We start from the raw sequence: 14,488 nt of genomic DNA on the forward strand, positions 1-14,488 counted from the left end.
ACTGTCCACATAGGCTGTGTCTACCCTTCGCCACTCAAGTCTCATGGCCCAGTCTCTTTGGGGACTGAGCAGGGTTTCTTCGATCTTCTAGGTTCACCGGCAGGAGAGAAAGAGCTTAATTCCCAGCTCCCTCCATGCTGAGTCCCTGTACCAGACGACAGTTCCTAGAAGGGAATCCTCTTCACTGCTATAACCACAGCTGTAGCTGCGGCGCTCTCTCTCTCTCTCTCTCTCTCTCTCTCTCTCTCTCTCTCTCTCTCTCTCTCTCTCTCTCTCATCTTCCCTCTCCTTGCTCCCTGACAGGATATAGCAACGGATGCCCCCTATTCCAGGGTGGTTTCTTTCAGCTCTGCCCACTCCATGGTACTTCACTGGCCTCTTAAGCTGTCTCACTCAGCATGACACAAGCTGTGAAGCCAGAGGCCAGCTCCAGTGCCAACTCTACATTTAACGAACTACATCTGGGGCCTCTGGGAAGCACTCTAGGAAGAGAATGTCCCCTTAAACCCAGCAGGTGACTCATCTCCAAATAGGAAAAAACTCAGGCTACTGACCAGCGTCACTCCAGCCCCCCCCCCCCCCCCCGTGCATCCCACCCTCCTGCACACTGGGAGAGCCTTCGGAGGGAGGTGGCTTACCTTTCTGTGGTCAGTGGACGGCTGTGGGCAGACCAGCTGGACTCCAAGCAGCAGAAGGGTACCCAGAACCCTGAGAAGGAAAAAGAGGCTGGGCTGTGAGGATGCTCGAGGCAGTGGCATGCCCACGGTGTGACGCAACACCTCCACGTCATCATGAGAAGGGAGAGAACAGCTTCGCTTCGGCCCTGGGATGTGACCATCAAAGTGCAGAGGACCACCCTGCTCCCCTGGGGGGAAACACAGTGTTCAGGGAAGCATCCAGTTGGCCAGTCTGCATGGGCCGATCTAAGGTTGATCCTGGCTTCACTGTGAACCAGCGGGGCTTCTAGCTCAGGACATTGAACCTCTTTGAACCTAAGTCTCCTCCTTTGTAAAGTAGGGAGCGTAAAGAAGCTAGTTGCAAGGTCTGAGGGAGGGCTGGGTAGGGGAGTGTGCCATGCCTGACCCAGAGTGTGTGTGATCCTGCTGGAGCCGCTGAGATGGATGCAAAAGTGGGAGTCCTGAGCTCACCCAGGGGCGCACCCCTCCTTACACCCTGGGTTTTCCTCGCGAGCTTTCCTCCACCTGCTGTTATTATAGATGCTCTCCAAGGGTGGGATTGGCTGGGTGACGCCCATCATCACCAGCCCGATGCTGGCTTGTCATCAAATAAACGGACAGTATAGACTTAGGGGCTGATTGGCCCCGAGACAGCAGGGTGTGCAGAAGAAAGTGTGAAGCTGTAGATTCAGACACAGCTAAGCTTGAATCCCAGCTGCACCATTCCCACCTCAGGGATCTTGAATAAGTCCATTTCTCTGAGCTGCCAATTTCTCATCTAGTGTAAGGATCACTAGACACGACAGAGCCGAAAGCAGCCAGCATCATTAATCAGGAGAAAGAAGAGTACAACTGGTCAACTAGTGGGCAGAAAAGTTGCCCCCTGTGCCTTCCGGGGATGAGGGGAGAGGGGCTCAGAAGAGAGCAGAGTGGGCAAAGAAGTCTGCTGTCCCTGATTCTGCTCACGGCCCCCTTCAGTCAGAGGAGAGGCTGCTCCATGGAGTTTCTAAGACGGGAAGCCTTTACGGGAGCAGACTGCCTCATCTTTCCCCTGGGGAGTGGCTGGTGGGCTCGAACCACTCACCGGTCAGTTAGCAGCCCAACACTTAGCCGACAGTGCACCGAGGTCACTGGGGACCCCGCCTCCCCTACTTTTATCCTTTCCGGGTCCAGCATGGCTTCGAACCCAAGCACATGTAAATTACGACTCGGGAGTCCACACACCTTGGTCGCGTGTCCTTGGGCTTTGTCACCTTTCCTCTCTGCACCTCAATTTCCTCGGCTATAAAATGGGGACCTTGACACCTCCCTAGCCAACCACACATGATCTGTCTACCAATATAAATCATTTGCAGTGTGTTCTGGCACTGTCTATCAGTATCAAAGGAAGAAAGGTTGGGTGTGGTTTTGTTACCCCCCCCCAAAAAAAAACAACAACAACAACAATGCAGCTCTGTAAATGCTGGGCCTTTCAGTCCCTCGGCTCCCGGCAACAAGGAGCCATCAGGAGCAGTTTCGCATCCTCCCTGATCCTGATCTAGACTGAGCAGCCACAGAGCTCAGAGGGCGCGAACAGGAAGGGAAGGAGGAATTAGGGGACAGGGACTGGAGGTCTCAGGGAAAAGGGTCCCAGGCTGCCTGGCCACTTCTTTCCAGAGATTTCTATAGTGGATTCCCTCCCTGTCTCTGGGCCTCTGCTCAAAACTCCTTTCTCCACAAGGCCCCCCTGACCCTGTAGGAAGCAACATCTACTCCCCAGGCCACTGCCACGGATTCTGTCCCTAGTCATGAGACAGTGCATGTGTCAGAACAGCCCTGTGCCCTGCAGGGCTTTCACTGGCTAATTTCTAGGAAGCAAATTCCCAGGCTTCTCTTCTGATGAACCTTGAACTTCCAATGTCTTGGTTAGCAGTCAAGCTCGTTAATCCATGCACCACTCAGAGACTCCACTTCCTCTCCCCTCTCCTAGCAACCCTAGTTTATAAACACTATATATATAATGACAATCTCATATATGGTGGCATAGGACTTATACATTGCGATGCTATCCACAAGAGCGGTAGTTCAAAACCACCAGCCGCTCAGTGGGAGAAAGATGAGGCTTTCTATTCCCATAAAGAGTTAGAGTGTCAGAAACTCACAGATGCAGTGCTACCTTGTTCTACAGGGTCGTATGAGTCAGAATCGACTTAGAGGCAGTGAGTACCAAGTTTTGATCTCATGTATTCTTTTTATTTGTTTAAATGGTCTCCCTCCCCCCAGGAGAACGTCAGCTCCAGGAGAGTGGGGCGTTTTTGATTGCTGTGTCACTACTTTCTCTCCCAGCATCTAGTAGGGGGCCTGTGTAACTTAACTCGCCACACTAATGAATGCCGCTGCTTCATCCTTAACAAGCGATGGAGCTTCAAGGTAAGGGGAGCCAGGGTAAAATACCACATTCGAAAGTGCCCAAAGTCACTGGGGGAGAACCTTTGAAAGTTCTTTTAGAAAGAATCTCTAAAGTCAGTTGTGCTTTTGAAATTTCCATGTGGCCATTCAGATGTCGCCCCCCCAAAAAAAAAATCCATTCCAACTGGATTCACACAAGGTACGACAGCAGTGTGTTGGCGCCTCTCGTTGCAAAATACAGCGCACGGTCCATTTGGACGTTCAAACACTTCTTTTTCTTATCCAGCAGAACCTCGTGAAGCGAAAATGCCCAGGGATGCCCAATAAAATCCCTTTTGGAATAAAACCATACTTATTAAATGGACTCAGCCCTGAGTGGAATAGAAGGAATCCCCCAGAGGGTAATTATTCTCTGGGCTGCAGCACCCCCAGCCAGAGCGGTATCGAGTCCCAGGGCCCACAGGAGACCCAGCCAAGGGCTGGAAGGGTCTCACCCCTGCTCGCAGGACTGGGTTGGAAGACTCCCCACCTGCTCACACATACCTAGGTAATTGGTAGACTGTAGCCGTGCCCATGCCTCTTCAAACACCGACCCTCTAGCCTAGAAGCCCCTGGCTTCTGCCTCCGGACCCAATCTGAAATGACCGTTTGGGGAGCATGTGTGTGTCTGTGCGCGCGCAAGGCCCGTGTGTTATTTCACTTTGATAGTTTGCTTTGGCAAACCGCTCCCAGCTTGCAGCACTTTGACATATTGGAGGCTACCAGGGCCTTTGGCAAACAAATCCCAGTCCCCTCCAGGCGGTGGGGATGCCACATTCCTACCAAGACTTTCCGATTCACTTTGTAACCGACCCAACCCAAAGTCACACCCCAAACGAGAGCGGGGTAGGTAGGTTATGCCATTTCCGCGGGACTGCTGGGGAGCTGCAGTATTCCACCGCCTTATTTCTGCGTGGAGAAAATCACGCTCATCGAGTCAGGGCAAGATCCACATTTTGGACCACTGGGTACCAGTTTCTGTACTTGCCTTGGCCAACCCCCGCCCCTGCCATCCCGGCTGCCGCCCAGATCCCCAAGCCCAGTGCGGGTGGGATCATGTCTCAGCCACCGTGCGCATCAGATTACCTTCACTCGCTCGGCACCACTTGAGCAGATGCAGTAACCGAACAAGGAAACAGCAAAATGCAGCTTCTATTGCTTTTCTTCTTCTGGTAACACAGCCCAAGAGATGTTTGGGGGAGCAACCTGATCACTAATAAAACCGTATGGAACTTAGCAAAGGAGAACCCGTACCAAAGCGTTGAGCTGAAATTCCCACCGCCTGCACCCCGGGGACCCCACATGTCAACTCAGCATACGTGTTCCTGTGTTCAGCTCTGTCCTTAAGCCGCAAGGAAGGCAGAGGGGTCAAAAACACATCGGCCAGCAAAGACTAAACGCAGGCTGCTGACCTCGGCCCTTAGAGGTGCCACTTCCCTCACCCTCCGCCACTGGGCTCGCCCGTGGAGGCCTTTAATATACCAATCTTTCAGGTGGTGAACAGGGACAGAGAGAAGCACAGCCATTCCTGGACGGGCGTGCGCACCTGCTAAACAGCAAATTCCAGTGGCAAATCCCAGTGGTCATGCCCTCAAGCTGGACTCTAAGGACACAATTTTACAAACCAACCAAAAGCACCCCAAACAACCCCACCATCATCACATCAAGTGTGGTGCACAGGACTGCTCCTTAGGGCGCGTGAAGCGTCACCAGCAAGGAGCTGACTGCCTCGTCTTTCCCCTGCGACGGTGGGTTTGCACCCAGTCAGCCGTGTCCAGAGCCTAATCCGCAGCACTACCAGGACTCCCTTTTGCAAACCAAGCATCTGCCACCTGATCGCCTGCGTTTCCTTTCGCAGGTCTCCAATGCTGGCATATGAGGTCCGGGCTAAACACATCTGCTTTATTTTCCTTCGTGGCTTGCGAAAATAATCAGAGAATGAATGGGTTAAGTAAAGCCTCATTTACCCAGTTCCACTGGAGGAGAGTCTAAATTTCAAAATCATCCACACTCACCCTTTACATTTCGAACTTAAAACAAATACAAATATGAAAGCGCTCCCCTGCCTTCTTACCCAGCTGGTGCTGAAAGCAAGTCCCCTCCCGCCCGGGGTTCTGAATCACCTGGGTGAGCACCAGAAGGTGGTGGTCCCTGTAGCACAAGGACTGCTTTGCCCCTGGGCTCTGGGGTCCAAGAAGCCTGGAGCTTTGTGAATCCAGCTACCTGCAAGCTCCTTCCCTACCATGGGCTCTGCAAGCCTGCCTCTATCGGGGAGTCTGCTCCCCTGAACCTGGATCTCTCCAGGTCTGGGAAGAAAATCAAATTGCAGCCAAACCGACAGCCATCAGACTCTGGGAACAGGCCTACCTGGCTTTTGCAGAGTAAGATATTTCCACTTAAGAACATGGACTCAAGGACACCTAACTGCAGGTTAGTTTTTATTGCTTATTTCCAGGTTCTCAACCCTTGGAGCCATGTGCCTTAGAAAGGCAGGTTTCTGGGAAAGCAAGGTGTCCGCTCAGGGCACAGCTAACAACAAGGCACCCTTTGGTGTGTTCCCTTTCTTGAGAATACATTTTCTAATACATTTTTGTAGTGACCAGAAAAAGCAGTCGTTTTTGCCAGGGCTAATGAATAGCTCATGAATAACAACAGAATGGAAGGACAGAATGAAGTGGAGGGGAAAGGAGAACGGGGGGGGGGGGGGGGGGGAGAAGAGGTAAAGGAGATAGAAGGAGGGGAGCGAAGGGGGAGAAATGCCAGTTGCTAATGGTAGTGCTGTGGGTTAGCCGTGGGGCTGCTAAAGTCTGGGTCAGCGGTTCAAGCCTACCAGCTGCTCTGAGAAGACAGGTGAGGCTGTCTGCTCCTGTAAAGATTTACAGCCTTGGGAACCCCACAGAGTGTTACTATGAGTCAGAATCCACTCAATCGCTCAAAATCTCACTGCCATCAAGTCAGTTCTGATCCGTGGTCCCCCTTTAGGGCAGAGGAAAACTGCCTCTGTGAGGTCCCAAGATCGTAACACTTTATAGGAGTAGAAAGCTTCGTCTTTCTCCTACAACGTGGCTGGTGGTTTTGAACTGTTGACCTTGCAGGTAGCAGCTACGACGTCATCAGGATAGACTCAATGGCAGTGGGTCCGTGCAGATCCCAGCCTCGGAAGTCCTATGGGGCAATTACGTTCTGTCCTCTAGGATCACTATGAGCGGATCCCCGGATGGCACCCCACAACAATCAACCCTGTGAAGTGCTGCGGGGACAGTGCTCTCTCTCTTCAATCGTGTGTCCTCGGAGCGTATCCCCGAATTTTCCGCAGGAAGACAGGGAAGAAAATCATCCCCAAAGGAAAGAGGATTATCTCTTGGAGCTATGGGTCTAGGCCCTGGGGGCCAATGTTAACCCACGGCACACACTTGGGTATTTACAGAAGTGGCCGTTGGCTTACCCAGTGATCACACCTCGACTCCAGTGACCTCTAGTTTGGTACAGAGTGTTCTAACGAAGCCCACAGAATGCCAAGGACAGGACCAGGTGTGGGACGGTGCCAGGCACAAAGAAAAATCAATTCTGTCTGAATGCTTGCCAGCACTCTATAGGCAGTGGTTGGCCAGGGCAGTCCTCCAAAACCAGTTTCACTTCCTTCTAGCCACTGTGCGCTTGGCTGCTCACAGAAAGGCAGGCGGTTCAAACCCGCCCGGCAGTTCTGTGTGAGAAGGATGCGGCTGCCTGCTTCCCTGAAAACAAGTCAGGTTTGGGAACCCTATGAGGCCGCTCTACTCTGTTCTCTTTACAGCCAATTGTTGCCCTTCCCTTTCTCATGCCACAAATATTCCAGTTACACCCAAACCCAAGGAAAACAGCAGAAAGGGGCAGCTGTTGGTTACAGCTACTACACACACGAGTAAGCTGAATGCTTTCCAAAAAGACTCAGTCAAGCCAAACAGCCGACCAAAATTTAAAAAAAAAAAAAAGCTAGCCAATTTGGTGTGGATGAGACCTGTACATGACGAGAGACAAACCTAGTAACGATCCAGAGTGATGCTGCGCTGACGGTTTTGCAAACATCTCCAAGCTCTTCAAAGGTCTTCAACCCCACTTTCAAAGGCACCGGAATGGAAACCTCAGAGGAGGCTCCGGGGTGTGGTTGATGCGAGAAGGCCCGTCAGGATTTCGAACTCAAAGGACAGCTCTTGGCCCCACATCAAGAAGCTTCACATGTGTTCCATATTAAAATTAAACTGTTAAAGGTGGGGGTCTATCATTCGTATGATCTCCTGGCTTAACCAACTCACCATCCTGATCAGGGAAGATGAAGGATCCTATCCTATTTCCTTGGCCTACAAGGCAATGATCAATCAATTCAGTCGACATGCAACAAAGAGTCATTACACATCACCTGGGCAGACTAGCCCAACAAATGCAAGATCTGCCCTGACTCATTAATACGATGCCAATTTAACCCTTCCAGTCCAGGTCCAATCATTAGGTCAGGTCTCTTCCTCCTCCTCCTTTTTCTCACCCCCTTTAGCCCCCTTTCCTGATCCCTGGCACAGAGATGGGAGTCCTTGGGTCACCTGTGTGACGCTGAATTCACTCAACTGCTAACGGAAAGATTGGTGGGTCAAGTCCACGCAGAGGCACCAGATCTATCTTGACACACGGAGTCGCCAAGGGTTGGGATCAACTCCATGGCAACCGGTTTGGTGTTTGTCTGGCGTAGGGACCCTGACTGGCCTGAAGACCCTCCTCGGTTATCATGCGTATTTCTGCACCAGTGCATGCCTGGATTCCCACTCAGCTTTCATGCCTCAGGTGCAAGATGGGCATCCTCTCTCCTGCACATGCAAACATGTTTTCCTGACCCACTTCTCCCGTCCTTCCTGCATCCGGGGTCTTTCTCAGTTGTACCAAAGTAAAGCCACTTTTCTCGCTCTCGTTTGTTCAATCCCATTTCACTGGCATTTCGTAGCCAAGTAGCTGACAGGTCTTAAGTTCGATTCCTCTGCTGACGCGCATGATCGAGGCAAAGAAAAGCGTTAAGTTGCAGGAGACTGAAACCAGGCGCTTGACCTAAGTCCATCAACCTGCAAAATCTTTAAAATGATCCAGAAGCCTCCTTCATGAGATCTATGAAAATCACTCTCGGACGCTGTAATCTCCCTAATTGGGCCTGCGTTTCCTCAAAAGCGGCTATTCCATATCACCGAATCCATTTTATTTCCCACTATAACTACTTGTTTGGCATTTTCAATAGTTTTGTTTTCTTCCACCTTTTCATTGCGAACATAAAACACGTCAGCTTCACTCGAGTCCCACACGAGGTGGAGGTGGAGGCGGTGCCCTGGCCACGCAGGCTGGACCCGGAGAGATGTAGCCGCTCAGCCCCGGTAGGTGGACATCATCATTTATTATGCTGCTTCTGGGGAGAACACGGTGCTTCCTCCCACTCCATGAACACACAAACCACAAGCTATGTAACTTCTGCCTATAGAGATATTACAGATACACAATGTGGCTCAAGCCTTTAAAAAATATGAGGGGGGACTTCAAAGAAGTCTGTGGAAGAAGGGCACAGAACGATAGCGGAGTTTTTCCAAAAATCTTAAGGAGCCCCCTCATATAAACACTTCTGTATCATTTGCGGCTGTTTCCTCTCTAACTTGAAACAGATCCCAAACATTCCTAAATCTACCCTTGGGCCACCCTTTTGCCCTAGATCTTCACGGCATCCCAGGGCTGAGCCCAGGTTCAAGGGTAAGCCCCTAACCAGCTCCGCTGAGAGAGTCTTAGAGCCTCTTCTGCTAAAGAGCTTATCTGGGATGCTTTTAATTACTGCAGACTTAAGCAGAGCAGAGATATGCTTAATACCCCAGGGGCTTCCATGTTTCTGTCTGTGACGCAGAAGCTGGTTTTCTGTGTTTTCAGTGGCCTGAGAAGGGATTTGGAAACAAAATCTCTGGGTGTCAGAATTGTGAATGCCCGTAAACGCCTTTCCCGCTAGGAAGCATCCTTAGGAGCTCACTTCTAATTGTAACCTGTCCTCTCGGCGGGGTTCAGATGAGACTGAAAATAGACGAGATAACAGCGAGTTTAACTGGTTCTCTATAAGTAAAGAAATCCCTCAGCATATCCAATCGATCTCAATGCATTTGGTTTCTTTGATAAATAGGTATTTTCAAACTTACATTGTTGTATGTTTCTCATCTACCAACGTTGGCGAAGACCCTCTATTCTTAAAAGAAACCATTAATTCCTTCTCTCGGAACATGTTCCCAAGCATCTAAACAAGGGACACACTAAGTTTTGTTTTTCAGGTTGTTATATTTGCATGGCACTGAAAAAAAATCAATTAAAACAGGCAGTCCTTGGCCGGTGCAGGTAGAACAGTGGTTCTCAACCTTCCTCATGCCGCGACCCTTTCATACAGTTCCTCATGTGGTGGTGACCCCCAAATAAAATTATTTTTGTTGCTACTTCATCACTGTCATTTTGCTGCTGTTATGAATTGGGCGACCCCTGTGAAAGGGCCGTTCAACCCCCAAAGGGGTCATGGCCCACAGGTTGAGAACCGCTGGGTTAGTCATCAGTAATGTACTTAAAAAACAAAAACCATTCACTGCCATTGAGTCAATTCTGACTCATGGTGACCATAGAGGGCAGTGTAGAACAGCCCTGTGGGATTCTTTTTTTTTTTGGGGGGGGGCGTTAATACATATAACTTACCATAATTCAAAAAAAACATACCATAGTTCAATCCCGTCAAGCAGTATTTTTTAAAAATCATTTTACTGGAGGCTCATACAACTCTTATCACAATCCATCCATCCATCCATTATGTGAAGCACATTTGTACATTTGTTACCATCATCATTCTCAAAACATTTGCTTTCTACTTGAGCCCCTGGTATCAGCTCCTCATTTTTCCCCTCTCTCCCCGCATCTCTCTCACGAACCCTTAATAATTTATAAGTTATTATTACTTTTGTCATTTCTTACACTGTCTGACGTCTCCCTTCACCCACTTTTCTCTTGTCCATCCCCCAGGGAGGGGGTTATATGTAGATCCTTATAATCAGCTCCCCTTTCCACCCCACCTTCCCCTTCCCCTCCTGGTATCACCACTCTCACCACTGGTCCTGAAAGAATCATCTGTCCTGGATTCCGTGTGTGTCCAGTTCCTATCTGTACTAGTGTACATCCCCTGGTTTAGCCAGATTTGTAAGGTAGAATTGGGATGATGAGAGTGGGGGGTAGGGAGGCATTAAAGAACGAGAGGCAAGTTGTATGTTTCATCATTGCTACACTGCACTCTGAATGGCTCGTCTACTCCAAGCCACCCTTCTATAAGGGGCTGTACAGTTGTCTACAGATAGGCTTTGGGTCTCCACCCCACACTCTCCCTCCTTCACAATGATAGGATTTTTGATTCTTTATGGCAGTAGAAAGCCTCATCTCGCTCCTTCAGAGCAGCTAGTAGTTTCAAACTGCTGACCTCGTGGTTAGCAGCCCAGCCAACTCTGCAGACGACACTTCTACTCTGACATGCACGGAGTTGTCATGATCTCGAATTAACTCTATGACAACTGTTAATAATAATACAGATGAATTATTGGAGAACTCGTTCATGAAGAGGGATCCCTGGGGGCATAGTGCTTACACACTGGCTGCTAACCACCAGGCCGGCAGAAGCGGGCCTGTTACAAAGACTTGCAGTCTCAGAAACCCACAAGAGCATTCTATAGGGTTGCTAAGAGTTGGAGTTAACTCAATGGCAATGGATTTGATTTTATTGGTATTGTTTTGAGTTTATGAAGAAGAAAACTGGATGGAATGATCCCCCTAAGCACCCATCCTCACGGCTCACACCCTCCATCATCCCAGATGCCTCTGGGACCAAGACCCTGCTATGCAATAAAGGTGGAGACCTATCTAGACTTCTAAAGAACCCGACCCCCCAGGGTAGCCCAGCCACCCAGTTTTCCAGTGACTCCCACCCCGTGAGTTTCAAATCTACAGGCAATGTCTCTGAAACAATGTGCAGCTTGGAGCTGAACCCATCAGCCTCCCTCTAGGGAAGAGGGTGGCCGGACCACACAACATGCTCAAATCAGTAAATGTTTACAGAGACATGAGTTTCAATTTTAGAACCCTCTCCCGAGAAATCCCCTTCCTGTGCAGCCTGGGTGGCCCCATATTTGAAGATCCTCAGATTCCTCATAGAACCTTTCTGGAAGCAGCCAGACTCACACCTGTCAATCACAGGCTGGGCGCACCTCTGTCATGCCCTTGTCCTTTCTTGTCTAGTTCAAAACCCGACTCTGATCTTCACCTCTCTGCTCCCCAGACACAGAGCCGCCTGCTCCAATTTATGACGCTCCCAAGTGGCCCAGGGCTCCAGGCATATTTCTCCCTAACCTATAGTGCAGTGGTTACCAGTTGACCTGCCAACCACAAGGTCAGCAGTTCAACACCACCAGCTGCTCTGTGGGAGGACAGGGATTTTTTCTACTCCAGTAAAGAATCTCAGAAAGACTCACGGGCAGTTCTGCCATGTCCTACAGGGTCGCTATGAGTTGGCAGGGACTCAATGGCAGTGAGTTTGGTTTATAGTTTTACGGTGACATTTTCGAGCTTCCGCAAATGGGGTGCAAATTTCGTATCTAAAAATATCTCTTCAACTCTTTTTAAAACTATGGTTTTAAAACACGTACAGATGCTAACGTCTGTTAACACTGGAAGAAGCCACCACACGCTAAGCTGGCTTCCCGACAAACAATCATTGGCCAGATTTCGCACAGGCCTGACTGGAGCTTCCCCTACCTTCTTTGACTCATCAGGCACACACGTGAATATGTCACTGAGGGTGAGGGCTTGGATCACGCATGCCTGCACATGTCTACTCACGTAAAATCACACAAGCAACTACACAAGAAAGCTCACGCACATGCCTTACACTCAGTTAAATAAATGCCAGGCGTGGGCCCAAGAGCACGTGCTTGGCAAATGGTCCAGGTATGGTGACGCTACCACATGAGGCAGCACCATGATAACACATTACAGAGCACCTGACTTGTCACTGGAGATTCTAGGCACTTGGGGCTACCCTGGAGTCATGAAAACAACAACCATAACAAAACCCTACAGGATATTCTTAGCTGATTCTACCTTCTTGACGATTCAACTTTTCAACAAAGATAAAGCAATAAAAACTTAATCAAAATCCTCCCTTCTCCTCTCTCCAGCTTTTGAATCACATTACCTAAAGACTATTCTATGATTGCAGGATGAACTGCATCGAAGAACCGCTACCATTGACAACTGGGTACCCATACGGACTGACTGCACTGACACCACACGAACAAACACATCTAGCTACAGAGGCTGCCCTAGGAGCTCTCAAGCATAAATCCTCATTCTGGTGTTGGTCAGACCCGGTTCATTGTTCTCATAATGGTGGTGATGGCCGTGCCACAGCCTGGTGAGTGGAATGGTGTGGTGATTACATGTGGGACTGCTAACTCCAAGGCCAGCAGCTCGAAACCACCAGCAGCCCTGAGGGAGGAAGATGAGAATTTTTATGTCTATAATGAGTGATAGTCTTGGAAACCCACAGGGGCCGTTCTACTCTGTCCTGTACGGTCACTATGAGTCAGCATCTGTCCTGTAGGGTCACTATGAGTCAGCATCCACTCAAAGACAGTGTGCTGGGTTTTTTGGAGATGTACACATAAAAATGGTTGGAGAGCCAAATGCTTTGGTATATATATTATACTACATAAATAAATAAATTTATGTGATAAAATACTGTCACTCTGTCTCTATGTATTATGATTTTACATAGGATTTTGATTGGGAAAAAATATTTGTCGAAGAGCCTGTCAACTTTAACACTAAAAGCTCAAAAAAAATCACCTCTGTCACACAAACTACAGTTCAAGTACGTAGAGTCCTGATCCCAACTCTGCAGGTCAAGGCATGTGGTGGCCAAGACTTCAGATGGAGGAGCATGGCAGTTCTGACCCACACACTAGGGGCAGCAGTGCAGTGGTGGTTCCACACCAGAGATCTGGGTTCAATTCCCACCAATGTACTTCAAGCAGCGCTACCACGCTCCTGTGGAGAATTGTGTGTTCTTAGGTAGCTAAATAAGGAGCTTCCAGGATATAACAGAGTGGGAAAGCCTGGCGAGCCACTTCTTAAAATTAGCCATGACATCTCTACGGGACACGATGATCCAACCCACAACCAGTGAGGGGAGGGGCCATGGCCTGAGCATAAGCATTGCCTGTGGGGCCACTGCGAGGGACTCAGGGATCAACTTGACAACAACTAACACCCCCCACTCGCTTCCGTCAAACTGCTGATCAAATTGAAAATAGCAGTGAAACATCACTGGCATTTTCAGCAAAAGAAGCCAGAGAGTTTGCAAAAAGGACAAGACCAGTTCAATTAAGTCAGAATCTGTGGAGTTAGAGGACAATCTCTCTCTTATTTCGTGGGTAATCTATGTGCGGCCATGGTAAATATCCACTAATCTAATCGCACTTTTACTTCAGAAACTTGCCTGAGGCCTAGAGAAAGTCTCCCACCAAGCTGTGGGGCAAAGACTGGCACCCAGGCGTGTGGGACTCAGACCAAGCACCTCCCACCTCAGGGTCCACCTTTTCCAGAGGGCTCCAAGGACAGCAATCTGCTACCCACGTGGATACACGATGCCAAAGACAGGTAACCACTGAAGGCGGGCTGGTGTAAGAAAAACCAAATTCCAAAGTTCCCAGTCTCCTCTTTTCTGGTTTCCAAGTTCTCCACTCACCTGAGAGACGCCATGGAACGAGAGCCCGTGATGCTGGCAGTTCCGGAAGCAGCCAGGGCCCCTCTGAGAGGAGCTGGGATCTCTGCAGACCCGAGTGGTGCTCAGCTCCTACAGAGAGAACCACAGGGTAATCTTCAGCATTATTGACTCAGGAAGGTTCTAGACACTGAAGAAACATGGGTAGTTCCCCTGGGAGCCTACGTGGGCCAACGAAACCAGAAATGGGCAAAGGGAAGACATTTACTTGCGGTCACTCGGCTCACGCAGTTAAAGTGTGGGTAGGTCTGAATCGAGGTCACACATTATGGAACACCTGGCAGTGGCTCGGGGTCAGATCAACAGAAGAGGTGTAGTCACCTTTCAATCTGAGGGTTCCCTCCGGTTCTGAGCTAATGGTGGAGAGGCATTCGGCAAATGGATGTTAGAAAGGCAGCTCCATCGATCGTAGGCTACTTGACCACAGAGTGGTTTCGCCTGTCTGGGTCTTTGTTTCTCCAGTCATGCCAAGCCAAGCCAAACCACCACCATCAAGTCCATTCTGATGAACAGTGACTCTATATACGGCTTCCCA

At 49.6% G+C, this 14,488-nt stretch overlaps 1 protein-coding gene across 1 annotated transcript in view; it reads right to left on the bottom strand.

Annotated features, from left to right (window-relative positions):
- THSD4 (thrombospondin type 1 domain containing 4) overlaps positions 1-14,488 on the bottom strand; it is a 726,614-nt gene that overhangs the window by 671,411 nt on the left and 40,715 nt on the right. The window contains exons 2-3 of the mRNA XM_075535168.1: positions 13,918-14,025; positions 639-708 (exon numbers count right to left, since the gene is read on the bottom strand). Coding sequence (XP_075391283.1) covers positions 639-708; positions 13,918-13,931 — 84 coding nt within the window. The 5' untranslated portion in view covers positions 13,932-14,025. The remainder of the gene's footprint in view (positions 1-638; positions 709-13,917; positions 14,026-14,488) is intronic.

This window comes from Tenrec ecaudatus, chromosome 17 (assembly GCF_050624435.1).
Source record: "Tenrec ecaudatus isolate mTenEca1 chromosome 17, mTenEca1.hap1, whole genome shotgun sequence".
NCBI lineage: Eukaryota > Metazoa > Chordata > Mammalia > Afrosoricida > Tenrecidae > Tenrec > Tenrec ecaudatus.